Here is a 26,834-nt window from a genome sequence, read left to right as displayed (position 1 = left end):
CATCCTTCACCACCCTCTCTGTTCGCCAGATCTCGCACTCTACGACTTTTTCTTAGTCCCAAAATGCAAAACATGTGATGAGGGAACATCACTGGGGAGATTTGGACTCATAAAGCGAGAATAAACGACGAGACAAATAAAGATCGTAACTGCTGAGGATTTTCAAAGACGCTTCAAAGAGTGGAATAGAAGATGGGATAAGTTCATAGAGCAACGAATTGAGAGTACTTTGAAAGGGCGAAATCGATGTGGGCTAAATTTTGCAAATGAACTTTTTATGGCCTCAGTTTGCGTATTTATTGGACAGACTACGTATACATGACGTACTTGGTAGTAGGGACAGTGACGGCAATTGGTTGCCCCCCTCCTCCTTTTTACGGAAGATTTATTTTATTTCTCAATTTTGGAACCAAAACTAGAAATTACAAGAAATGTAGAGTGGTAAAAATTTTCAGAGAGAATATAATTATTTGCTTTACTTTGTATATCTGTTTACGAAACATTATTTAGCACAAGCAATAACTACATGACAGACCCGTCATTTTGGGCATTTTAAACACAATGTATTTTGGTGCTTTTTTTCCCCTATAAATTGCATTGAGTATACACCATTGCCCCCCCCCCCCCGGAAAACTTTGAAATGAAGTGCCTGTTAAAAATGCAGTTCAAAAGCAAAACGCTATTAAGTGGCGTTTTCCGAAAGCAACTGGAAAGCATCTGAAACAACGTTGCTAGGTTAGGCATTCTGACCTGAAAATTGACGTCTCCAGGTAACATTTTCTTGACGTTTTGAAAACGTGGTCGTGAGCCCTGCTACAACCTAAATGACCACTCTTTGCTTAAGCGACGTATGAAACGAGTGCTGAAATGAAATTTTCGAATGTGTTATCTTTCAAAATAAAGTGCAAACGAAGCGAACGGGGTTCGAAACTGAAATCCCCCCCCCCTCCCCTCTTCTTTTGAGTTCTGTCGGGGTTTTGTTCATCTGTCTAGCAGACGATACCGAACCAAGGCCTCCTGCCGGACGCACAGATGTCGCTCCAGTGCCAGATCTATGGAGCATGGAGTTTGCACAGCCGTAAATGCAGTGAAATGAAGTGAGGATAGAATTGGTGTTATGAAAATAAATTCAATGTGTGTGATATGTTATTGTCTACATTTCTTTTAAATGTATAATGTTTTTATTTAAAATCTAAACATGAATTTCGTGTAAAAAGTTTTTTTATCTCAAATTTTACGAAATGGCCGAAAGATTCAACCGATTTCACGAAGATCGTGATTATGAGGTACTGCACATTTTCTAATCTGTACTGCTGTTAATTCATTTTTGAGTTTAAATTCCCTAGGTTTGTGAAATGTAAGAAACTGTTGATCAATTTGTTATGTTTTACAGTAAGCTGTGGTTTAAAAATGGCTATTCGAATGAAAAAACCTGTGTGTGTAAATTTGTGTGTGTGTGTGTGTGTCTTGGTTATTTGTATGATTGCCCCTTTTTACTCAAATTGGTGTTGGTAATGATCAGGAAGTTCTAAAATTTTAATCGCAAATTTCAAATCCTGTGTATCAAAGTATACTAATTAATAAAGTTCAGAGGATGTTCTTCTATGATTATTAAAAGTTTTGAATTTGTATGACTTGTTTTTTTTTTCCTTGCATTATTTTGCTTATATTAAAAAAAAAAGGGAACTACTTTGATATACCCCCCCAAATCGGAAATTTGGCGACTTTTTTTTCTCACCAAAGGAGATACCTGTTTTTGCGCCTTTTTTTTCATAAAACTTTTTTTAAAAAACTCAAAAAATGATACAAAATACAAGAAAATACTAAATTTGGCAACAGCAAAAACCTAAAAGCTGAAAAAAACTTAAATTGGCAAAACCAAAATAAGAAACAGCAACACTAAAAAGTCCGTAGTAGTGCCATATTTGGCGGATAATTTTTGGGGGGGTATATCAAAGTTATACCAATAAGGAATAAAAGAGCAAAAGGGGAAAAAATTGCGTAGTTTATGGAAGTTTTAAAAATCATCTTTCTTTTCTGTTCCTTTTTTTTTTTTGCTTTTGTGAACAACAACTTTTTTATTTGGGAAAAAAAAAGGATTGTGTGTAAGTCTTGTTTTTGTTGCTAACTTCAAAAAGTTCTCGTTTTTAACTCCCAATGGTCCTGAACAGACGATTAACTTTATAAGATCTGCCAAAAGGCTTTTTGTTTCTTAAATTTAAATATTTTGTAAGAGAGTTTTATTTTCAATTAATTAATATAAGCTGTGCAAGTTGTGACTGAAACAAAATGACATTTTTCGGCTGCTGGAAAAACATTCCTCTTAAATAATGAAATAACTTCTTCATAGGTAAGGTAAACGAACCAGTAGTGGCTACTTTAAGGTTTTTATTTGAAAAATAAGGATTCTAGGTCTCCCGATGGATCCAAACTTGCAGGAGGTAAAGTTCAGGCTATATTATAGTGAACAGTTCAAGGAGGAGTAGGTAGATCATCATGGAAAATTGTTATCAACTATTCAGTATGGTCATCTGGATTGTCCGTGTTTTTTCAGCTGTTTTCTAACGCTTCTCCATAACGAGGTATAAAAACATTGTGTTGAATAATGAATAGAAAAAAGCTCGAAAATAATATTTTTAGAGCTGTAACCATGTTATGAAATGTGAAAGATCATGTATCAAATGTTTTCAATTCGAAATAGTTTCTTTCTTGGCTGACAGTTGATCTGGCCACTACTGGTACCAAAAAAGTTTTGAAATTCAAAAGTGGCCACAGAGTGTCCAGTACTGAATCAGTGTTAGATACGACATTAAGTGTACACCACTTTGTCCATTTATATACTTTTATTTTTTAACTAGCCTCCTGCGGTGACCAGCTGGTCCGCCTTTTTACGCACTTCGCCTTTTTGCACTAGGTTTGCCGCCTTCGGCGGCTGATTAGACAATTTAGCGACGATATTAATCAATGTTTTTCTCCATATGCAGTAGCCCCTCGTTATATCGCTCATTCGGATATATCGCTCTTTTCTTCTGTCTCCCGAAATATTAAAGCCTAAAATAAGAAAAAAACTTTGCTTTAAGTTTGAAACCATTTCTGAAAACATATGGTATGCACAGAAAAGGTCTATTTTGTCAATGAACAAAAGGAAGCAATTCTTCTGAATTCGCTGGAAAAGCAGCAGCAATTCCTGTCATAAAAATGTACATACCCACACAGTATATTTCAGTTTAAGATGGTGTGTAAACTACTTGACATCTTCTTTTGTATTGATACATTGCGTTTACAAGGAGTGAGAGACATCAAGCGTCATAGTAGCCCATGTAGAAGAGAACATACGCCCTTCTTTTAGTACAGAAAAAATTTGTACTTGGTTGCACAAACCAGGATTTGCATCAAAGATGGGAATAATGATCTGGACGGGCGAAATAGTTTCCTGGAAACAATCTGGTTTCTTTTACTTTTCACATCCTTTCTACAGCAAGTAAAATGGATTAGAAAACCTACTCGGAATAAGAGAGTATTGGAATGCTCATTCTTTTCTCGCGGTAACTCAGAAAGATCGTCTTCATTCGCCATTTGATGATTTTAACTTTCTGACGGTGAAAATTTACTTAAATTTCAATCTTGTTTAAATTTCAATAGGTGTGATAGTACCCACATCGAAACCATTAGAATCCAATGTCAAAAAGAGCGAATGCCAATTTACTTGTGTATTAGACATAACTATTTTTAATACCCTCCGTTATATCGTGCTTTCAGATATATCGCTCTTTTTCTTTGTCCCCCGAAAAGCGCGATATAACGAGGGGTTACTGTATCAATATTATCAAAATATTATTTTTCAAAGTCATGGTGTGTGTGTGGGGGGGGGGGGGGTCATTGATCCCCCGTTGAAATTCCTCTATTTCTTACTGTCCATCTACTGTATTCACCTCTATATTTGTCCATATATAGTCCCTCTTTCTCTCTATCTATCTATCTATACAATCCATTCATATCTACCTCTGATAGTAATTAACAATCCTTTTTTATGTAAAAAAAATTTAAAAAAAAAACATTTTTTACTTAATATCATCTCTCTATCTACCCCCAATCCCTACCCCCTCTAACCCCCAATCCCTACTAAAATCATGCAAAATACCGCGGGCTTTATTTATTTACTTAAAATTGCACGCAAAAAAGAGGCGCTAAATACCCATAAATAACGTCCCCCCCCCATAGCAAAACGTCCAGGGGGGGAAAAAAAAGAAGAAGAAGTTGGGAAAATAAAGATATGAAATCTTTGAACGTTTGAAAGCAAACGATTTCAGTTAGGTCACGTGATTAGGAAGTGCGGAACTCAGCCGGCAATGCTTACAGGTCGCGTCGTGTTCTGCATTTAAAAAATTGTAATAAAAAAACTTTTGCGTATTTTTAAAAACTTTTTTCTTCTGAAGGGGGCAGAATGTTTTTACTACTACCAACTAAAATTTTGGAATTGAGGGCTCAATACTTTTTGCAGGATGGATTTCGAAAAAAGCTAAACCCAGAAAAAAAATGCAAAATAAAGGTTTTTTCAAAAACTTATAAAAAATACGAAAATTGCTCTATTTTCAAAATTTTTTCATTCATCCTATTTAAAATTAAATTTCCTACACTATAGTATAAAAAATATTTGTGTGGTGCGATTGGTTCGGGGTCTGTGAGGTAAAAAGTACTAAAAAGAGCAAAAAAACATTAAATAACTTTTTTTCTAATTAAAATATCAAAAATCAAAGCCGAGGTGCACAACTTCAGCAAAAACTACACCTGTCTACCAAATTTCATCTTTCTAGGCCTTACCGTTTTCCCAGGATGCGCGTCACACACACACACACACAAACATCTTATTTTATTATATGTATAGATATTTCTAATAATAAGATTTCTTAAAACACCGCTTAAAACATCTCAAATCAAAACTTAGCTGTTCTAACAAAACATATCCACTGCTGCCAAACAAAAACGTACAAACTCTTAAAAGATGGGAAAATAAAGCAAAGGCTTGCAACATTCTCCCACCTTTTGATTTTTTTTTTACATACTTGACACATAAAATCAAAACTTATTAAAATATTAAAACTTTCATGTTAACAAATTGAACTTTAATAATAAAATTAATGTCTATAAGTAGTTTAATCCTAATATTATACTTCATAAACATGAAAACAAATTAAAATATAAATTGTAAATCAAATGTCAAAAATTTTTGTTTTTTTAACTTTTCTACCATATCTGGTTTGAATCGGTTCTGGGGTGACACATATTCCTGGATCAATAGTGTCAGTTTTATCATCTATAGTCGGTTTCAAACCTTTTTCACCTGCAGAGTGCTCGGCTTCTACATAGGGCCAATCCTAGCAGGTGTGCAGCGTGTGCACCGCACAAGGGCGGCCGCAGGCCGCATCATACAGTTCTTTTAATCAAGCAAATTTCCTCAAGTATTTCTCACAAGATAACTTATAATAAGTCAAATTAATATGCTGAGTTTTAAATGTTTAATTATCAAAGTTTAGCCGATTTCCCGACAGCATAGCATAGTTTAAGAAAAATAGATTGTTTGGGAATATTGTGTTGGTTCATATTGCGGGTGTGTGAAGAGACAGTGCAATATTGCGACTCCCCTGAGAGTCAAACATATATGAATGACAAACTAAAATTTTGTAATTTTTCCCCTTTACAGCATTTTTTCGAATTAAAATCACGAATGAACTGCCCGGTTTCAGATCAGGGCTCTTGCCCAGGGTTGTAAATTTAAACGTGGCTCCAAAACGAAGATCCAAAAGGATGCCATGACCTCCTTGACAAGACAAAAGAAGGCTTAAAATTGCGTTTTTAGGACTTTAATTTCGGAAAATTTTGCTGTTTGAACCCCCGATCTTAAGGACCCAATTAAATCTTTGATTCACCCCTTCCACCTAAATTTAATTAAACATAGCCTAAAAATGTTGGCTTTAAAATCCAAAATGTGTTTTCAGAGGACAGCCCTTCTTAATGTCATCAAAATTTGCTTAATGACATTTTTCGTATTTCTTCTTCGAAATTTTTGCGATGGAGGGCCCAGAAATCCAATCCCAAACATTACTACCAAAGATAGTCTCAATTAGCGTCTTTAGAGAAGCCCCTAATCCCATTCCCTCAGTTTGAAATTGACTTCAGTTTCAAAAAACAGTTCGTGAGAGCACACTGGACCCCCGCCCGCTCATTGGTCCTTCGTTATCAAACAATGCGTAAAATACGATTTTCTAAAAAAACTCTGCAGGAGAACTGCCTGGCTTATGTTACTTTTTACGGTGCTAGGGCATATACCCATCAATCGTCGAAATGAGATGGACAAAAGTCTATGGATGTGTTTTTTTTAAAGATATTAATATCGAAAAATATCCGAAAGATCCGCCAAAGCTTCCCAGTTTTGTTAACGTTACCAAAGATAGCATAAAATTGCACTTTTAGAAACATTCACTTAGGAGCTCCAAAACCCTTCCTTCCTAAAAATAACCTAAAAAGGATTTTAGTTCCAAAAAATATTTCGGTTCGGAATATTTTTGCGTTTTAACTATCGTTTTCAAATATAGCAAAAAATGGGTTTTTTAAACAATAGAGCCGAGAAATTACCAGAGGAAAGCCACCAGATCCCCTACCATCACCAAAGACAGCCTAAATTTGCGTTTTAAACTTCAATTTCGAAAAAAATTGATAGGAGATGATTGAATCTCCCTCCCTCTAGCAACGTCAACAAAGATAACCCAAAACTGCTTTTTTAAAACTTCAGTTTCGGAAAATTTTCGGGAAGAGCGCCGATCTTTCGTAATCTACGGTCACAAAAAATGGCTTCAAATTGATTTCAATTTTGAAAGAATTTTAGGAGACTCCAACATTACTTTTTTCCGGAAGTCTCGAAAATTTCTTTTCCATGCACCTTTAATAAGTTCATCATTCTTGTATTTTTTTTTTTCATTTTTAAATTAGAACTTGATATAGAAATTTGAAAAAATATTTATATGGACGTCAAAGATTAGTCAAAATATGCAAATTACTCTTGAGGGGCGACACATTAGATCTTTGCACATGGGCGGCCGACACCCTAGGATCGGCCCTGCTTCTACATGTTTTAATATTTTACTGTTAAATAGTCCAGTTCTAAAGGGTACAAACGTTGTACTGGACGAATTAATTCTCCGTGACTAATTTTCACTTTTACGACTCGAACAAAATTATCTTTGCCTGGGAGCACTTCTACTACACGTCCCATTGGCCAATCTAGTCGTCGTTTTGTCACAACCGATGAGGACTATGTCTCCAACCTTTATTCCGGTGACGAGGGCTTTGTTTGCCTGCTGGTGAACAAGCATACCAAGATATTCTTCCCGAAATCTCTTCCTTAGGTCCTTTCTCAACCTTTGTTGGTATCTGACCCTCTTAGAAAGATTGACGCTGTCTAAATTATCTAAGTCAGGCACTCCCACCGTTTGAACTTCTTTGACGAACATTGCTGGAGTTAATGGTGTCAAGTCCTTTCGGATCTTCAGATAGATAGCTTAGTGGCCGTGAGTTGATAACTGCCTCAGCATCACATAGATTTGTACACAACTCTTCAAAATTTAAGAAAGCTCTTCCCAAAACTCTTCTCAAGATTTTCTTCACCCTTTGGACTATAAGTTCCCAAAACCCGCCCCACCAAGGGGCTGTAGGAGGGCTGAACTCCCATTGAATTCTCAAAATTGAACTCTCTTGAAGTATTTTACTCCAGTCAAGAGAGGCAAATTGATTAACCGCGCCAACAAAATTTGTTACATTGTCACTATATATTTTTCGAGGTCTGCCTCTTCTTGCTATGAATCTTCTTAATCCAAGCAAAAATCCGTCAGTGGAGAGGCTAGGAATCAATTCTAAATGTACAGCTCGATACACGGCGCAAGTAAATAATAATATCCATGCTTTATCTCCCTTCTTCAAGTAAAGTGGTCCGGCCAGGTCAACCCCTGTCACCTCAAAAACCAATGCATCTCGTACCCTTTCTTCTGGAAGGGGGGCAGGCATGGTTTCTAATTTCTTTGACGCATATCTCTTACATTGAATGCATTATTTCAAGACCCGTTGAACCGTCTTCCGGCCTCTAAGAATCCAAAATTTTTGTCGAAGATCTGCCAGGACAACTTGAGTTCCACTGTGGCATAAGACCAAATGCATTTCGTAAATTAACTGTTCCACTAGAGGATGATCAGAGGGTAAAACTATGGGACATTTAAAATTTTCTTCATCTTTCCTTCTGAAAATCTTTGTCTTGACTCTCAAAATTCCTTCATCTTCAAGCACACAGATGGACTTTAATTTTTCAATATCCTCAGATGAGAAGGAGTTATGTTGTATGAACTTTACTATTACTTTTTCAGCATTTTCTAGCTCATGAACTTTAAACTCTCCATGCTGTCTTTCTTCTCTTTTCTTACGGGAATTTTCTAAGAACCTTAATATCCATCCCATCATTCTAGATTTTTCTTGTAGTCGAAAAGTAGCTGAAAACTTTTGAAGAAAAGTCCTTGACATTATTTAATGCCATTGCAACTACCTTGCGTCTCTCACTGTCAACTTTTTCTGTGTCATCAATTAAAGTAGAATGAGGCCATTCCTCTTTCGGCAACTTCAGCCAATGAGGACCCTCCCACCAACGAGATTCTATCAGTTTGTGCACTGTGCAACCTCTTGAAGGTAAGTCCGAAGGATTCTCTGAACCTGGCACATGTCGCCACTTTGTTTGGTCAGACAATTTCCTTATCTCCTTAACTCGATTTTTTACAAACGCAGTCCATGTCTCTTCGTGAGTTATCGAATACAGCACTGAAGTCGAGTCCGTCCAATAATATTCTTCAATGTCTTAGATACTTAAAGCCCTTTTTACTGTATCAGTGAGACGTACGCCTATTGTGCATGCCATTAATTCCAGCCTAGGGATTGACATCGTTTTCAATGGTGCAATTCTTGATTTAGCAGCATCAATTGCACTGACACTTGATCTTTACTTTCGCTTCTTAAGAAAATGACTTGCGAAAGACAATTTAGATGCATCACAGAATGTATGAAGACTGATTGATACACAGTTGTCGATTGACATATATTTTGGAATTTCAATCACCTTCAAAAGATGAAAGTCCTTAAACCACTTCTTAAACTTTTCAGTTACATCTGTTGATAGTTCGTCATCCCATCCGAGTTTTGACTTCCAGCTTTCTTGAAGAAGTAATTTTGGATACAATGTTACAGGACCGCAAAACCCGATCGGATCAAATACTCTTTGTGCAACGGAAAGTAACTTTCTTCGAGAAAATGGCTCTATCATTTCAACTCCTAAATCAACATCACAAGATAAAGTGTCAGTTCCACGATTCCACACCATTCCTAAGACTTGAGAGATTTTTTATTCAGAAGTTGAGACATTGAAATCAGTAAGCTCCCAGCCTCTCAATTCAAATTTTGCGCTTGCCATTAACTGTGTAGAGACTTCTTTAAAATGCTGAGCTTCACTTTCTGTGTCCAACGATGTAACGCAATTGTCAACGTAAAACGATTTCAACAACATTTCAGCAATTTCCTTATGTTCGATGCATGAGTTTTCCAGATGATGCCGAATAACTGATCCAAGAATAAACGGACTGCTCGTAAGACCGAAAACTAATCTGCGGTGCCTCAAAACTTGTATTGTTTTACTTTCACTATCCTTCCACCACAGAAATCTAAGATAATCTCTATCTTCTACATTGATTCCTATCTGTAAAAAAGCCTTTCTTATGTCAGATATAATTCCAATTCTTTTTTCTCTAAATCTTACTAACAATGACGGGATCAATTCCAAGGTGTTAGGACCTTTTTCAAGGTAATCATTGAGAGAAGGAAAGCCTTTTCTTTTGTTTGATGCGTCGAAAACTGGTCTGATCTTAGTTGTTGAATTTTCCTTGAAGATCCCTCTATGTGGCAAGTAGCAACCAGATTTTGGCAATTCTTCAAGTGGTACCTTTTCAATTATATCATCATTTAACCACTCCTTGAGTACCATATTATATGCATCATATTTTCCTTCCAATTTTAACTTTGTTGTTGTTCTTTCTAGTCTCTTTTCAGCTATATCTCTATACTCAGGAAGATTTTTGTCATGTACCCATGGCAATTTCACTTCATATCTTCCCTCATCATCTTTTCTTAAACTTGCTATAAAATGATCGTTTACTGCCTTATCGATTTCACTTTTAGACTTCTGTTCGAAAGGATCTTTGAGCTTCTATTTCCCACAGGTTTCTGATATCTTGAGTGTGTATTAAAAGTGAGGTAACTGCAGCAGCAATAGAATTTCTACCTCCACTTGTTATCGATTTTCCCATTAAAACCCATCCAAGCAAGGTTTCCATGGCAAAAATACCTGTACTTAATTTTTGTATTTTTCCAGTACAAATATTTCCGGCAAAGTCTGAGCCTATCAAAAGATCAATCTGCGGATTGACCAAATTAACATCAGTGATATGAATTCCTTTTTCGGCTAGCTCGGTTATCCAAGGTCCTTTCTGTAGACTAGGTATGGATCCACAAATAATAGGCCGATTGAGAACAGGAACTTTGCAGCTATAACCAGTATGCAGATTCTCAACCTTGATATTATAACATTTATGATTCATATCAGATGTTCTCCCTCCAAACACAACGTGCGTTAATTCTCTTTGAGATTCAGATTTTATTCCTAACGATTCTATTCTTGACTTCAAAATATAGGAAAGTTCGGATCCAGTATCAATTAAAGCTCTTAGATGAAGTTTCTTACCTTCGTGTTGAACGCCAACCACTAATGTTTGAATCAAAACTCTCCCTGAAGTACATGTTGATGAAAGAGTGCTGCTTTCGGAATTTTCTTGTTTGCACTCTACCGTAACTTTTAATTTCTGCTTAAATTCTGGACAATAAACAAGGTAGTGCTTCCTTCCACAAAACACACATTGAACTTTGTTCTTATACGTTTTTGCTCGATGGCTTGTTTTCAAACACGAAAAACAACAATTTTTCTCTTTCATGATTTTTAATTTTTCATCATAACTTAAATTTTGTGCTTTGTAGCAATCTTTACTTTGATGAGATTTTTCACAGAATATACAATGCTATTAATTTCTTTTTACTATTAATTTCTTTTACTCTTGAAAACAAGTTGCTTGCAGTAGGTATTATAATATCTTCCTTATCTTTTGGAAATTTTCTGTAGGAATCACTTTGCTTCATTCCTGATTTTGCAAGGGTGATCCGTTCTTCCCCCTCTACTTCAGTTCTTAAAAAGTTTAGAAGCTGGTTCAGTCTTGCACTGTATGATTTTTCTTCACTTGCAGAATTTCTTAGCCAAACTCTTAAAATGTCTTCTGGAACACACGATTCTACAAGTGGGAATAGCATAGCAGCATATTTATCGGCTGTCATCCCAATAGACTCTATTGATCTTAGGTGGGATTCAAGCTTATCATACAATTAAGTAATGTTTAGTTTCGATTTAGTAGCATTTTTAACAACTAAAGTCAAGAGTTTGCGAACATAATACTCCACTAACAGTTCGTCGCAGCCAGACCTTGCTTTGAGGCTTTCAATTGCTTTTTCATAATTTTCTGCGGTTGGTGGATAACTATCAATGATCTCCTTCGCTCTTGTACCAGGAGACATACATTGTACTGAATATTCGAATTTATCTTCCTCTTCCATTTGTTTATGTTCATGAATTCTTTTAAATTGACTCCAAAAGCACTGCCAATCTTTAACTTCACCACCGAATTTCATTAATTCCAGTTTGGGAAGTTTTAGTTGTGATTTCTCATTATTAATACTAGCGCTTATCTGGGATTTACTTTCTAAAAAAGAATTTACGTAAACTAATGCTTCATCAAATTTGATTTTATATTCTTCTATAGCTTCAAATTCGACAGTATAACTTTTACCGTCATCATCTGCCTTTAACGTAAGTTCTAAAATTTTGCTGTCAAAAGTCATTAAACCAGCATTAATGCGTTCTAAAGTAGCTAATTTAATCTTAAGATCACTTATTGCAATATTTTCATTCTCAAACAAGGCCATTAAATTCTTATATGTCTTAGTAGAAGATGTTCGTAACGGAGATCGCTTCTTGACAAGATTTTCCATTGCAAAACAAAAACTAAAGTTTTTCAATCAGATATTCCTTAAAAAAGTACTGACCTTCTTTAAAATCACTACTTCGGGTCACCACATGTTACATACGACATTAAGTGTACACCACTTTGTCCATTCATATACTTTTATTTCTTAATATTTCTTATAATAAGATTTCTTAAAACACCGCTTAAAACATCTCAAATCAAATCTTAGCTGTTCTAACAAAACATATCCACTGTTGCCAAACAAAAACGTACAAACTCTTAAAGGATGGGAAAATAAAGCAAAGGCAACAATCAGGAAGCTTTTTCATAAATCAACTTGATTTTCCTTTCACTAGGTTGTAATTTCTTTACATAATAACCTGCCTCATTTCTAATATAATATTATTGTGTGATCTAGAGTGTAGTGGGTAGTGGCGCAAATCACGGAGGGAAAAAAATTATTAAATAGCGTGTTAGTTAATAAAATTAAAAAAAAAAAAAACAGGAATTGGCTTTATATAGAGGTAGTGATGTGGATTGGGTAAATACCCAGCGGGTAGGTAAATATTTTTTGGGTATTTACCCGGGTATTTACCCAAGGCCTGGATAAATACCCAAAAACTGGGTATTTTACAAAAAATGCAAAAAAGTGACTGGGATTTTTTTTTAAAAAATCTAAATATGAAATAATTGGTAAAACTGATATATACATATGTATTACACAGTTTATAATATTTTTTATTGAAAGACTTGATGAAATCACGAAAGAAACATATCGTGAACCAAAGAATCTTTCTTTTCAATGTCATAATTGGAGAAGTATAAGCAATTCATTATGAACTTCAGGATTTCAAAATCACAATCCAGGTTAGTCATATCCAAAATAAAAAAAAGGAAGCATGAGGGATGTTTGGAAGAATAAACTGAGAAGTTATTAAGACTATGGTGTTATTTATATTATTGATATTTAAGTGATAACATAGAAAATATAGAAACAGTTTTCACATTAATAAGCAAAAAAAAAAAGGCAAAATATTCTTTTCTGTTGCCTTGCTCATTTGCATTTGCTCCCCTGTACGGTGGGAAGGTAAATATTTTTTTGGGTATTTATCCGAAGACAGGGTAAATCCCCTAGTAATTGCGCATTTTGCAAAAAAGTTTTAGGTAGTATTAAAATGTGACTAAAAAGATTAAAAATTTTAAATGTTTATGTATAGTATGTGTGTGTGTATATATGTGTGTGTGTGATATAGAATACACCTGAACAATTGAACTAAGTTTGGAGGAAATTTCTGCATAAGATATAGGTAAATAAATAGTAATAATAAATTGAGCGACATTTCGTTACATTTTGATGTCATGCAGGGACATATTACTGGGTTATAAAAGACTAGGAGCTCAAAAAAATGATGTTTGCTATTTTTTTAAATCAGTTAAGCTTTTAACTTTTTGTAGAATGGCTTTTTATATCTGAAATTTGGGTATCAACATTGATTAGGCATATCCAACACATTTAATGTGAATATCATATTAGATTGCTAAGCTGTTTCACAAAATAATTTTTTAAATATGTGATCAAAATACAATTTTTGGGCAAAAATTTATTGTTTCGTATATGGTTGGTTGTATATATACATAATGGAATACATACAGAAAAGTATTTTAGAAATAAATACCCATTTTGGGTATTTACCCGGGTATATACCCTGGGTATTTACCCCTAAAAATAAATACCCGGGTATTTTACATCACTATATAGAGGAGAAGAATTCAACTAGAACCAATTGCAACCTGTCATGGAGGGGGAGGGCATAATGCTTGATCGAGGTAATCCCTTTTCTAATCAAAACAGGTAATTTTTAATTTCTTAGATTTAAGCAATTATGTTTACAATAAATAACATAAATAATGAGAAAAAAGTAAAATAATAAATTAAGTTCGTAAAAATTAATTTACCAGATATTTATTGGCAAAGTTTTAGTATAGGATACTAATATTGTAAAATTTCTGAATTTATGAAATATGTAACATTTACAGACTTATTAAAAATTTTACCTTTGGAAATTCCCTTTTTTCTGTATTTTATCTATGTCCAAAACGTCCGTAATTAATTCTTCAGACTAATTTTATTTTCTAAAATCTTCATTAACTTAAGACACAGCTGAGAAATAATGATGATTTTTATGAGTCTCTTGAATCAGCACGAATGACTTAAAATTTCCGCGTTGAATGTGATCTGCAAAGTTAGAAGTCTAAAAGTCATCTACTATACAATCAGACACATAAGGAGGGTTTAAAATAATGCTAAATACATAGTTATAGATTTCCAAATAGTAAAATCTCATAGAAAAGGAATACGAGCGAGTATTAAAGAAGCAGATGCAATCGAATTTTGAAATGTGTGAAAAATTGGGATTGACATGTAATAGCATAAAAAATGGCCAAGTTGCATATGTTTAATCTAATGTGTAGAATTCAATAAATACGCATGTTCTTGAACTTAAAGTCCAGGACCAATTGTAAATTTCATGATTTTTGAGCATTTTTTGCCAAAAGTCATGACCTTCCATGACCATTTTCGATCATAGCCGAATACGCTCATTGAGCTTTAAGCTTGTGATACGCTCATTGAGTTTTAAAATTGGATTTAATATTGTAGACCCATAGTTTAAAATATATACAAACTATGCTTAACTGTGGCCACTACTACGTAGTGCGTTTACCTTATATTCTTTTTCATACAATAGGAATTCAAAACATTAATTTGTAAACTAGGCCTCTCATTTCAAATTTTTCCAGAGGAAAAGGATATATATTCGATGTGTATTATACTAATAAACTGCATGAACCATGCCCACTTACAGTCGAATAACTCAAATACTCTTTTATCTCAAAGTTTTCATTGGGTCCCAAAATCATCGGTGTTTTTCAGTACTCAGTTGGCTCTGAATCTCGAACAACTTTTAAGTCAAAGCTCTTGGGAAATTTTGTTTTCATTTTATGCACAAAAATCCAGGAAAAAAAACCATGGAAATTTTTTTTTCTTTCTCCTTTTACAGTGGCTTGCTTTTTCAGTTTGCATGAGAGAAGAATTTATTCACAAAATATATTATAGAACTATATTCCCCCCTCCCCACCCTCTCCGTGTCCTTTTTCTCCAGAGGTTGGTAAGGATTCCTTGCAATATTGCCAGATTAAGTGAAAGATACTGGACAACATAAATAATTTCTTTTATGACAAAATAATGTTTGAAAGTAATGTGAGCAAGAGGAATAGGGAAACCTTGTGCTATCTCGGGCCATTTTCTTAACATTTTGGGGGTTTTGCTATCCTGACCTGCTTAGCCAGAATCTTCAGGATTGAGATTTGGTTGTGTGGTTCTTACTTAGAATTATGTCAAAAGAAAATTGAACACCTTAGCTGCTTAGCTTAACACATGAAGTCGATTTGTTAACAAAGTGAATGTCTTCGATTTGATAAAGAAAACAAAAGTAAGCAGACAGACATAGATAACTTCCTTTTTTTAAGTAAGTATGTTAATAAAATTTATTCTCTGAAAATACTATTGTACTATACTAATAACTCTTTTTATTTTAAACTATGATTGTTATAGTCTTTCTAACATAAAAAAAAAGGTACATTATTCTTGAAAAGGCTGGGAGGGGAAATTGCATTAACTCAAAGCTTTTAGCCTGTCCCTTGGGACTTTGAGTTGTTGAACGTTGACTCTATATTGTCATTCAGCCCCTGTTTGTGCTAAATATTGCTTTGTAAACAGAAATACAAAATAAAAATGAATAATTATGATCTGAAAGTTTTCCCACTTCTGGTTTTTTTAAATAGTTTCTAGTTATGGTTTCTAAATGTAAAATAAAATTAAATGACTAAACCCCATAAAAAGTGCCCCCCCCCCCCCAAAATCGCTGCCACTGCATCTAAGAATTGTGGGAATTTAAATGTGTTGAATAAATTGCTCTATAGTTATGTTTTTTTTTTTCCAGGACAAAAATATTGATACGTATGATGATGGACTCATGGAACTTGAACAGTCATCAATGACCCAGCCCATTTCACAGGTACTGTATCTTTTTATAGCTTTTTACACCATTTTAAACTGAACTGTATTATTTCAAGGGTTTAGTTCAGTTGTTTAAAATTTCGTAACTGAAAGCCATTTTTTGAATTTGATGTACTGAGTTTTTTGAGCTTAAACTAAGAAAGAAAATCAAAAACTGAAATGAAATAGGTTATTGAATGCTTAGATTTGCAGTGACTGACTGTACTTTTTTTTTTTTTTTTTTTTGCCAAGAGTCCTACCCAAAAAAAGATAATTTCTAAACTTGGTTGAGATAAATGGAAAATTTCGCATTGTTGACTGAAAATCCAAGGTTTCATTTGAAAAATCCTAACATGTCTGAGTTTTCCATGGCTTCTTCACAGAGGTGGCAATTGGAACTAAAAGATGGGGGCAAAAAAAAAAAAAAAAAATGACAACTAAATGCCATAGAACTTTTAGTGGCAGCAAAAAAAAAAAAAGTACAAAATTTTGCTAAGGCTCGTTTTTTTAGAGCAAACAAGAGGTAATTGATGTAAATCTAACAACTTAACTTACTTTTTCTTAAGATTTTCATGAATTATGTACACAATAATTTTCCCAAAAAAACACTAAGAATGTGAATTAGACTTACATTATTTACAACAAAGTATTTTGAGATGTCACAAACACTTAAATAATAATTTTATAAAACAAGTATGGCTTGTTTAAGTAAGAAAATGATTTACTAATATCTAAAGAATCTTTACTAATAATAAAGCTGAAAGTCTGTCGGGATCTCTGTGATGCGCATAGCGCCTAGACCGTTCGGCCGATTTTCATGAAATTTGGCACAAAGTTAGTTTGTAACATGGGGGTGTGCACCTCGAAGCGATTTTTCGAAAATTCCATGTGGTTCTTTTTCTATTCCAATTTTAAGAACAAAATTCTCATAAGATGGACGAGAAAAAACCAAAATTATCATTACGTGAAATCGTAACCAAGCCAATTGGCAAGAAAATTCACCATACATTATATGTAAATATACAGGCGAACCAAAAGACCTTTAAATTTTCTATTACGGGCAAAGCCGTGTGGGTACCACTAGTGAATACATAAACTAAAAGATGCTGCTAGTGATAAAAAATGATGTTTTGTAAACAGATATACTAAGTAAAATAAATGATTATGTTCTGAACATTTTGACAGTTTTGCTTTTTTCATAATTTTTAGTTTTTTTTTTTTTCCTTTTTGAGAAACTAAAATAAATTAACCCTAAAAAGTGGAGGGGCTGTTGCCCCCCCCCCCCCCCGACAAATCGTTGCCACTGCTTTTTTATAAAAAAAAAAAAAAACAGGGTTTGTACTCCCATGAAAAGTGTTTGAAAAAAAAGTTCATTTTCAAGTGCTTGAAAACCTTGAAAAAGTTCCTTAGTGCTTAAATTCTGTTAAAAATCATCTTATTGTGCTTCAAAGTTTTACAAAAGTATTTCACCAATGCAATCTTATATGAACATGTGTTCAATATGTATCATCGCAAAAAATTTTGCTTCCGTGTTTGGGATTTCAATCCTTTCCCCTTCCCCCCGATATTTTTTAAGTCGGCGTCTCTGGCAGTGCCCTTCAATGCAAGTCAAACGCCCTACCTTTTCCATGCCTAGCTACGGCACTGCATGACTCCCCATAAAATAGAACAAAAAAATGTCTCTTACTAAGACAAGTGACATGATCTAGTAACCAGAAAAATTTGTATACCAATTTTTGGATTCTTTTACTTTGAAAACGCCATGCCACATACTGTTTGTTTTTTAAATTATACACACCAGAAAATATGTAAATTGGCATTTTCAAGGCACAACAATCGACCTTTATTTGGGGGGGGGGGAACCTCCATGGGATTCCATAACCCCCTAAACCCCCGGTGATGACTGGGCCAGCCCCCCCCCCCCCCCCCCCCCAATGATTTTTGCAAGTCGGCGCCCCTGCATTTTCAGAAAAACTTTCGACGCAGTAGATCTTCCAACAAAGTGTCTCTTGTGGTAGAATAAGCAATTTGATTTTCCCATACTTTTTTTTGTATTATTGCCTTATTTCTATGTTTGCAGTAAATGAAATCGGCATGCAATATTTTTAGTACAAATTTATGATATTGCCTTGAAAAAAATTTTTTTTGCCTTGAAAAGTGCTTAAATTTATTTCTTCCTGAATGGTATGAACCCTGAAAAATAAATAGATAAATTGAACTGTAGGAACATGCATAAAATAAGTCCCCCCCCCCCCCAAAAAAAAAAAACATTTCAAAATGTAAAGATAGTTTTTTTATGAACTGAGAAAAAAAAGTTGTTTTGAAACAACTTGGTATTTTATAAAATGTATCTTTTTACCTTTTCAGGACAATTTGGGCTACCAGTTACTTCAAAAACAAGGATGGAGTAGTGGTAAAGGATTAGGGCGGACTGAGCAGAATATGTCTAGAATTGATTTTCGTAAAATCTGATGACTTTTTGTGCTGATTTTTTTCACTACATCAAGCAAAATTTGCTGTATTGACTTTAATTGCAATTTTTTGTTTTACTCGTGGGATAAAGTGCATAATATTTAGAAAATAGTTTTATTAAATTACACATGGTAAAATAATGGGCAGGTATTTTGGTTTTTTAAAACTTGAATTTCTCTGAAATTTTTGTTCTTTAATCAAGGAAAATTTTTTTGGGATGCCTTTTCGATGCATTATATTTGTAATACTAGGTGTGTATTGAATAATTTTGTTATCTTTCAAATGTAAGAACTCTGCAATGTTAAGTGCTTAAAAAGTCTCTAATTATTATAGAGCTGAAAATTGATAAAATGAAGGAATTTATTTTAAGACCTAGAGATGGAAGTACTCATTTATTCAATCTTATTTCTTTTTGTTTCAGTTATAAAAATAAACTTATTTTCAGCACATATGACAATTAATATCAAACTAAAATAGTCAACAGTTTGGAAATGTATTAAAGGGTTTTTTTCTTCTCTTTTTGTTCTGTGGTGTTCCAAATAAATATATTTGTGTAACAATTATTTTGTTGAATTTTTTTATTTTGTTTGTCTAGGAATGACCCATAATTGTCAAATTGAGGTAACTACAAATTAGGGATATAACGAATATTTAGTCACTAAATGGTGACAAATATTTGGTGCTTGTCTTATTTGGCACCAAATATTCGGTAAACCGAATAGTGCATGCCTAAGTGCATTTAGCCTTTCAGTGGAGCACATTTAGTATAAAATTATTATTTAAATGTGAATTTAAAAATGTTTAAGAAAGATTTCTTTAAAACTGTATTTTTCTGCATATAATCTGCAGATTATCTGCTAAAAAAGGCAAAGTTTATGAGGTGCAGATTATACACAGCCGCGGATTGGATTATCTGTGATTTTTTTCCCCCTTAACACCAACCCATTGAACCTCAATATTTTTACAGTAGGATTCACCAATCCAGACAGTATGCCGACTGAATGGTGTTTATTTTACGACGCATGCATGTTCTTCTTCGCTGCCTGCCTGTATGTTGGTTATTTTACGTTGCTTGAATGTTCCTCTTGGCGTTTCAGGTCATGTAAAATAAGCAAGATTACAAGTGAAATAGGTAGCCATTTGCACAAGATTAGACCGTTTGCTCCTTTGTCTTGACTCTTTGTTTTTCAAGTAATTAGCGTACTGTAATCAAAATTTCAGAAGAAATCATTATATTTTAGGTTATATTTCAGATTAATTTTGATTATGCCTTCAAAGTAATTACTTTTTCACGTTTTTAGTTTAGTTGCTCAAATGGTATGTTAAATTCAAACTTTATCTTTTTACATCGTATTATCCGCGGATTGTAGGAAGCTTTTTTTCCCTTCAGGCCGATTTTAGAACCTGCGGATTATACGAAGGAAAATACGGTACACAAGTATATTTAATGATATGTATAAACAAAATTATACATCCCTTCTCCCTAATATAACATTCAATTCCAAATCTTGTTCAGGAAGACCACAATGTACAAGTGAATGTGAAAAGATAAGAACATCAAGATGTTCATCTCCAAGAATAAAATGTTTTTTCATGAAATTACTCAATCTCGGAGGATGGATATGTCAAAGCATACAATTTTGTGGAAGACTCTAAGAAACCTAGCACTTGATTATTATTTTTTTTTAAAGTTACTTGGCAGTATTTTCTTGCAAATAATCAGGACTATAGAAGAGTCATAAGTTAGTCTTATGGTGAAAAGTTGTACTTGATGGTCCAGCTGGATGGAGATATTATTGCCATGACCTTCTCAAAGTGCCATGGTCATTTTTCAGTAGGAAGGAAAGCAGAAAGTTAGTATTGTTTCAGCAGTTTTTGAATTCAACGCTGTTTCGCTGTCTTAATAGAACTTCCAAGACTCAGAAAAGTACACTGCCATGGGCAGGTAAAGGGCAGTTACTGAAATTTTTTCTCTTTCTTTTTTGCATTTTTGTCATCTATTGTACACTTGTTTAACTGTACGATCTTGCTTATTTGATTTCTGTTAAAAAGAAAGTGCGGGGAAAAAAACTTTTAATACCAACGTTTCCCTATTGTTAGTATTGGATCCAAAATGCATTTCTTTAAATATCATGAAACCTAATTTTTCAGCTAGTGCCATTTACTCGCCTGTGACAGTGAACAGTATACCTACAGGGACTCTTCAAAGTCATTTCTTGCCATATAGTGACATTTTATGCTATTTGACAGTTTTTTCAACAGATAACACCTGTATTCACTATTCTTTTGAAGAATGTAACCTGCATGTTTTTTCACTTAGTTGAAATATTCGTTTTCATTATTTTTCGGTTACACAAGTAATATAACTGCCTATCAGAAAATCATTATTATATTCATAACACATTTATACCTTTTTGCCAAAGAAATACATATTAGAGTTAAAGATCAGGTTTTGTGATTTTACTTAACTTTTTAGAAAGCATGTTTAATAGCATGTAATAAGAAGTAACATAAGTATGGAATCTTAAGCTTGAAGCATTATTTTCCCAAACATCAATTCAGATAATTGAGATTCTACTGTTGTTTGTTAAATACATGTATCTACTTATATTTTGACTCAGTTAAAAAACAAAACTGAACTGTTGTGTTTCTATAACATAAAATTTCTCCCTAATTTTTCAGTACAAGCAAAGGTTTTACTTGTTATGTGGTATTTGCTGCTGTGCTGAGAATGTTATTTTAAAAGCAATCATTGTTAATGGATTTTTTTGGAAGGGGGGGGGGGGGAGGAGATTATAGTATCGTTATTGTATTTTACAGATTGAGATACAGAAAAGAAATGTGTTCATCTGCATGTTTTTGAATTCTAATTTCTTGAACTACTTCTGACCCGCATTTATTCAGGATCAGTTCTATTTTTGATGGTACAGTGAAACCCCGATTTTACGTTTCCGTTTCACACGTTATCTCACTTCCGACGTCAATTGCTGCTGGTCCGTGAAAATTACTGTAGTGATAATACTAAAATATTCTAGATTTTATGTTACCCTTTTTCAAAAGTTCCATTCAATATGTTTCTCCACTAACAGATTGAAATAATTTTTTCTAAAATGCTTAGCTTACACAAACTTTTTTCTTTTTTTTTTCAAGATAAATTTGTTTTACAGTTGTTTGAAGCTGTTGTAGCATTTTTTTTTTTTTTTTTGTTGCTGCCTTGGTGACCAATCTAAGGAAACTCCTCTCACAGGCAATCTTCCTTCATGAAAGTTGAGGAACAGAACTACTAACATTCTTCTTCGTGAAAATCATCCAGAAGTTAGTAACATATGTATTGTTTCATCACATCTCAAATTCCTTCAGTAGGATTTAATACCCACTGCTGATGATAGCAATGAAGATGATGAAAACAAAGAAGAAATAATGGAGGATGCCTCACAGCTGATCAAGCGATTCTATACATGAAAACTCTGAAGTGATTTTTATTAGCAAGTGCTAACTATGAAGTCAACTTACAACCAAACCAAGAATAAAATTTGAGAAACATTGTTAGTATATATATATATATGTATATAACATGCGATAAATGAATTTAATGTTAAAAACAAACAAAACCAAAAACAAAAAAACATTATTACAAAAAAAGAAACATTTTCCCTTTAGTTCATTGGGTAACTGCCTAATTTAAAACAATATACTTGGATTTTTAACCCCGTCCTCGATTTTACATTTTTTCGCTTGGTACGTCTTTTATCAATAGTCCGACGGAAAGCGTGAAATCAGGGTTCTACTATATTAATATTTTCTAACCAGTGCTATTACTTTTTTTAAAGAATAAAAGTGCTTCTAGTTTTACTATTTGAAATGTAGTTTGAATTGGAAATATTATATTTTGAAACTAAATTCTTTTGTATATTACACATTAAAGCTAAATCACCCTGTTCGTTAGACATTTTTTATTTATATGTTTTCTCACATTTTGAAAAAAAGAGAAGAATCTTTCTCATTTTATGTATGTATGTGACCTCTGGTTAAATGCACTCTTTTGCTTTCATAGTTATTTCATGACACTTGTAGGTCGCCTTGATCCTCTACCTATTGTCTTGAAAGCAGATATTATGGGCTTTGGCAGATGGGAAATGGAGGTAAGATGTGGTGAAGTAATAATGGCCATGTTTAGTGTATAGTTTTTCATGTAGATTTTTAAAATGATAATTCTGATGTCATTGATCCCATGCTTTTATATTTTTTGATTAAAAAGCAAAGGTTCCATGGTTTCAACCAAATGTTTTCAGTTGGACATATTACATTTCTCAGTACTTTTTGCGTGAACTCTGAAACTATTATTTTAATAGATGCTTTCAACAGTCCCAATTAAAAATGTTAAAGGCTACACCAATGCATTTTTTGTTAAATTTCATTTTTTAAAAATGCATTGCATTGTTAAAACGCTATGAAATTAATACCATCCAAATTTCAAAAATTTTGAGTTGTCTGTTTCTGAAATACTCTGGCTGACACATTCGGGCGACACATTCTAAAACTGAAAAATTATTTTAAAAAAAAAAAAAAAACCTTACACTATATCCCCCCCCTTCCATGATTTCAATGCATTTTGTATGCATATTTGAAAAGTTTTTAAGGGTTGCTTGCTCATAGTTTTCGAAAATTTCACAACGTCTTCAGAAAAGTTTACTTGAATCCACTAGCACCATTGTTACCCTTAGAAGCAAAAGATCATTTAAATAAGAAATAGCATTTACAGGGTTTCCTTGTGTCCTTGAGAGTGCTTTATTTCAGTGGCTCATTACAATGGGTCCTGTACAGTGCTTAATTTTGAACAAAATTTCTTATTTGAATTGATGAGTTTGAAGACCAGGTTATCTCCATTGAAACTAATCTTACAGGAGAGACAAAAACAAAATTATTCAATATTCATCTGACATACAGAGCTTTTTTCATTTTTGTATTGTGGAATATGACTGTTTACTTAAAATTTTATCACTTTTATGGGATTGTAACACTTTTTGTTTCATTAAATAAACAATTAAAAACTGGGGATGTAATTGTTCTCGGACTTGACTTTGATGTTCTCTTGCGCCAAAACAGAGGAGAGGTTCAGCAACCATTTGTGGTGTTATCTCCAAATATTAAATTTTCGCACTTACATTCCTTTGCTGCTCACTGCCTTGTATATATTTCAATTTAAATGGAATTTGATATTTCTGCCACTGTAATATTATTAGCAGTTAACAAAGTGAACTTAAAAGCTATCTATAAATTTAAGAATCCTCTTTTGGGTAAGTACAATTTGTGCTGAGCCACATACAAATTTCTTTTAGAAAAGTCAAAAAATTATTTGGTATGTATTTTTAGCATTTTCTTAATGAATGTCTACAATATTTTTGTGGTTTGTAGTTGTTGTTTTTTGCATATGCTTTCTTTACTAACAATGGGGTGGCTTTAATGGTACTTTTTTGACAAAACAAACATTATTTTTTCTTAAACTACCAATTAATTGGGCTTCTTGAACTTTGCTAGATGTTAAACGTTATAAGTAAAACCTGTAATTTTTTACCCGCAATTGCATTTTCTTTTCTTGTTTTTCCATATGAGGGAGGAGAAAGAGATATATGCAGGCATTTGATACCAGGTGCTCCCCCTCACTTTCAATTTCGTGAACAATTTCCGAAAGAATATTTCTGTTGTGTGGTGAGGATTGAAGGAGGGTAAAAAATCATCAAAGTAATAAAACAATATTCGTTTTTATTGCGTGATTAAAATTAAAACCGGCCCCCTCATTTTGATTTTTCCCCCATGGTTGGCTAGCCAAGGAATTATACTGAATGCAAATTTTATCTGAAAACAACAAAACCGCACAAACTTGGCATAGTTAAGCATTAATTTTCCAAAGCCAGGGAAGGGAGAAATTGACTCACCTGACCCCCATAAATGATGTGGCTGAAACAAAAATTTATGTTGAATGCTAAAACTACATAACATAATACAAACCCTTTAAAAAAACCTTTAGTTTACTTATATCGTTATGTATTTAGTTAATTATTTTATTATTAATTTTATGTCTCGTATTTAAGGACAAATTTATTTTAGTTCTGCATTTTCAGTCTTTTTCCTTTTTTTTTTTGCTACTCTTGTTGATTCAAGAATGCGTCAGCTGCTGATTATTTTAAACTAAAACTAATTTAATATTTGCTTTGCTTTTTGTACCATCGTTCATGACAACAGGAGCTGAAAGTGTTAGTATTTTCAAATGATAAATGGATGATCTCGAAGAAATGTCGACAAAACAAATCTTGAACAAAAATGGTTTTATTGCATCAAAATATGAGTTTCATTATGACGAGGGTCAGTCAGAACGTTAGTTGCATTGCTCAAGAAAACAACAAAAAAAAAAAAGGATTGAAATTTTACAATAACTTTATTGTTATCTTAAAAGTTCCATTTAAAATCTACCTTTTTGCATAACCACCCTCATTATTTAATCATTTTTCGAGGTTTTGTACAAGTTTTTCGATGCCTTCTGCAAAGAAATTCCGTCCAATACTAGAGACGTACCGAGTAGCACTTTGGCCGAGTACCGAGTACTCGGCCTTTCACTACTCGGCCGAGTACCGAGTTACCGAGTACTCGGCCAAGTTACCAAGTACCAATTATGTTTTAAGAAGAACCACCGACACACATGTGATGAATTTTGAATTTATTGTAATAGTAGTACTTCTTGTCCATATAATATTTTTTAAAACTTAATTCCTGCTGAAATTTAATTACGCATTATATAAACAATTTTGTTTGTGTCAAAAATTTTACAAAAAAATTATTTTTTAAATTAAAAATAAATAAATAAAAGGTATGATTAATCAAGTTGGAATTGAAACAATATACCAATCAATTACCTATAGTTCTAGTTCGCCAAACAATAAATAATTTTTAAAAGCAGATAAAACAAATGTGCAGGAACATTGCAGACACGTGTTTCTGCCCCCCCTTCCCCCCCGTTACAAGGATCGTCTTTTTCAGTGCATAACATGTGAGCTAAAGAATGTAAAGACATTTGACAAAAAAAATCCGACTTTTGTCAGATGCCTTTAAATTCACGAGCTCCCATTTTGTGCATTGAAAAAGGAATTCCTTGTAACGCCAAAACACGTGTCTGCAGTGTTCCTGCACTGTGCTTTTAACATTGTTTTATTTCCTTTAATTTTTTAAGCAAAGGTATTTTTATATTTTTTGTAACTAATTTTTCTTTGTAGCAAAAATCCATTTTTAATGTTAATATTTCATATTTTCTATACTTAACTTTTTTTTGCATAATTTTAAAAAAATAAGTTTTATTAACTTTGGGGACATTAAAATAAAGATTTATTCCATTGAAGCATTACAAACTTCATTATTCTCAAAATTTAAATTTGACTTATAAATTTTAATTGTAAATAATTGCAGAATATAATGCTTTCTCTTTTTTTTATGAATTTTAGTATCTGTCTTGGACAATATTCAAGTTTTTTGCAACTACTCGGTATTGGCCGAGTACCTGATCAGAATTTGGCCGAGTACCGAGTACTCGGCAAATTGGCTGAGTAGGCCGAGTACCGGGTAGTTACCGAGTGCTCGGTACGTCTCTACCAATAACCATTGTTGGGCTTCAACTTTCACTTCGTTATCCGAATGTTATCGTTGCTTTGAAAGTTCTTGTTTCATGGGATGGAAAAAACATCGAAGTCAGGAGGTGAAAGTTTTAGGCGGCTACGGAAGGTGATCCCACACATTTTCAATTTGGACACTACTTGCAGCTGTCAAGACACATTTGCGACTGATTATCAGAAAAACTAAACTTGCCTTGGGGAATCCGCTACGTCACACTATTAAGGTACACGTCTGAAGTATTGCCACAGAGTATCAACAACATTGTCTTAGATGGAACATATTTATTAAGTAATGCAACTAACTTTCTGACTGACCTACGTATTATTATTATTTATTTATTTTTTTTGCAATCACTATATTGCATTTTTTTCCTTACTTAAAATTTTTATTACTGTATTGTTGAAAGGTGTTTCTTTGTTTGGATTATATTTTCATACTTTTGTAATTAATATCTTTGTTTCCACCAGTTTATTTTTCATACTAATGATTGT

The 26,834-nt window shown here is 33.4% G+C and overlaps 1 protein-coding gene across 1 annotated transcript in view; it reads left to right on the top strand.

Annotated features, from left to right (window-relative positions):
- The first annotated feature begins 1,128 nt into the window (after nt 1-1,128).
- LOC129233283 (dentin sialophosphoprotein-like) overlaps nt 1,129-26,834 on the top strand; it is a 77,975-nt gene continuing 52,269 nt past the window's right edge. The window contains exons 1-4 of the mRNA XM_054867331.1: nt 1,129-1,286; nt 16,154-16,228; nt 18,577-18,653; nt 22,736-22,823. Coding sequence (XP_054723306.1) covers nt 1,242-1,286; nt 16,154-16,228; nt 18,577-18,653; nt 22,736-22,823 — 285 coding nt within the window. The 5' untranslated portion in view covers nt 1,129-1,241. The remainder of the gene's footprint in view (nt 1,287-16,153; nt 16,229-18,576; nt 18,654-22,735; nt 22,824-26,834) is intronic.

This window comes from Uloborus diversus, unplaced genomic scaffold (assembly GCF_026930045.1).
Source record: "Uloborus diversus isolate 005 unplaced genomic scaffold, Udiv.v.3.1 scaffold_309, whole genome shotgun sequence".
NCBI lineage: Eukaryota > Metazoa > Arthropoda > Arachnida > Araneae > Uloboridae > Uloborus > Uloborus diversus.
The sequence above is the reverse complement of the archived record's forward strand: the minus strand, read 5'-3'. Positions and strand labels throughout refer to the sequence as shown.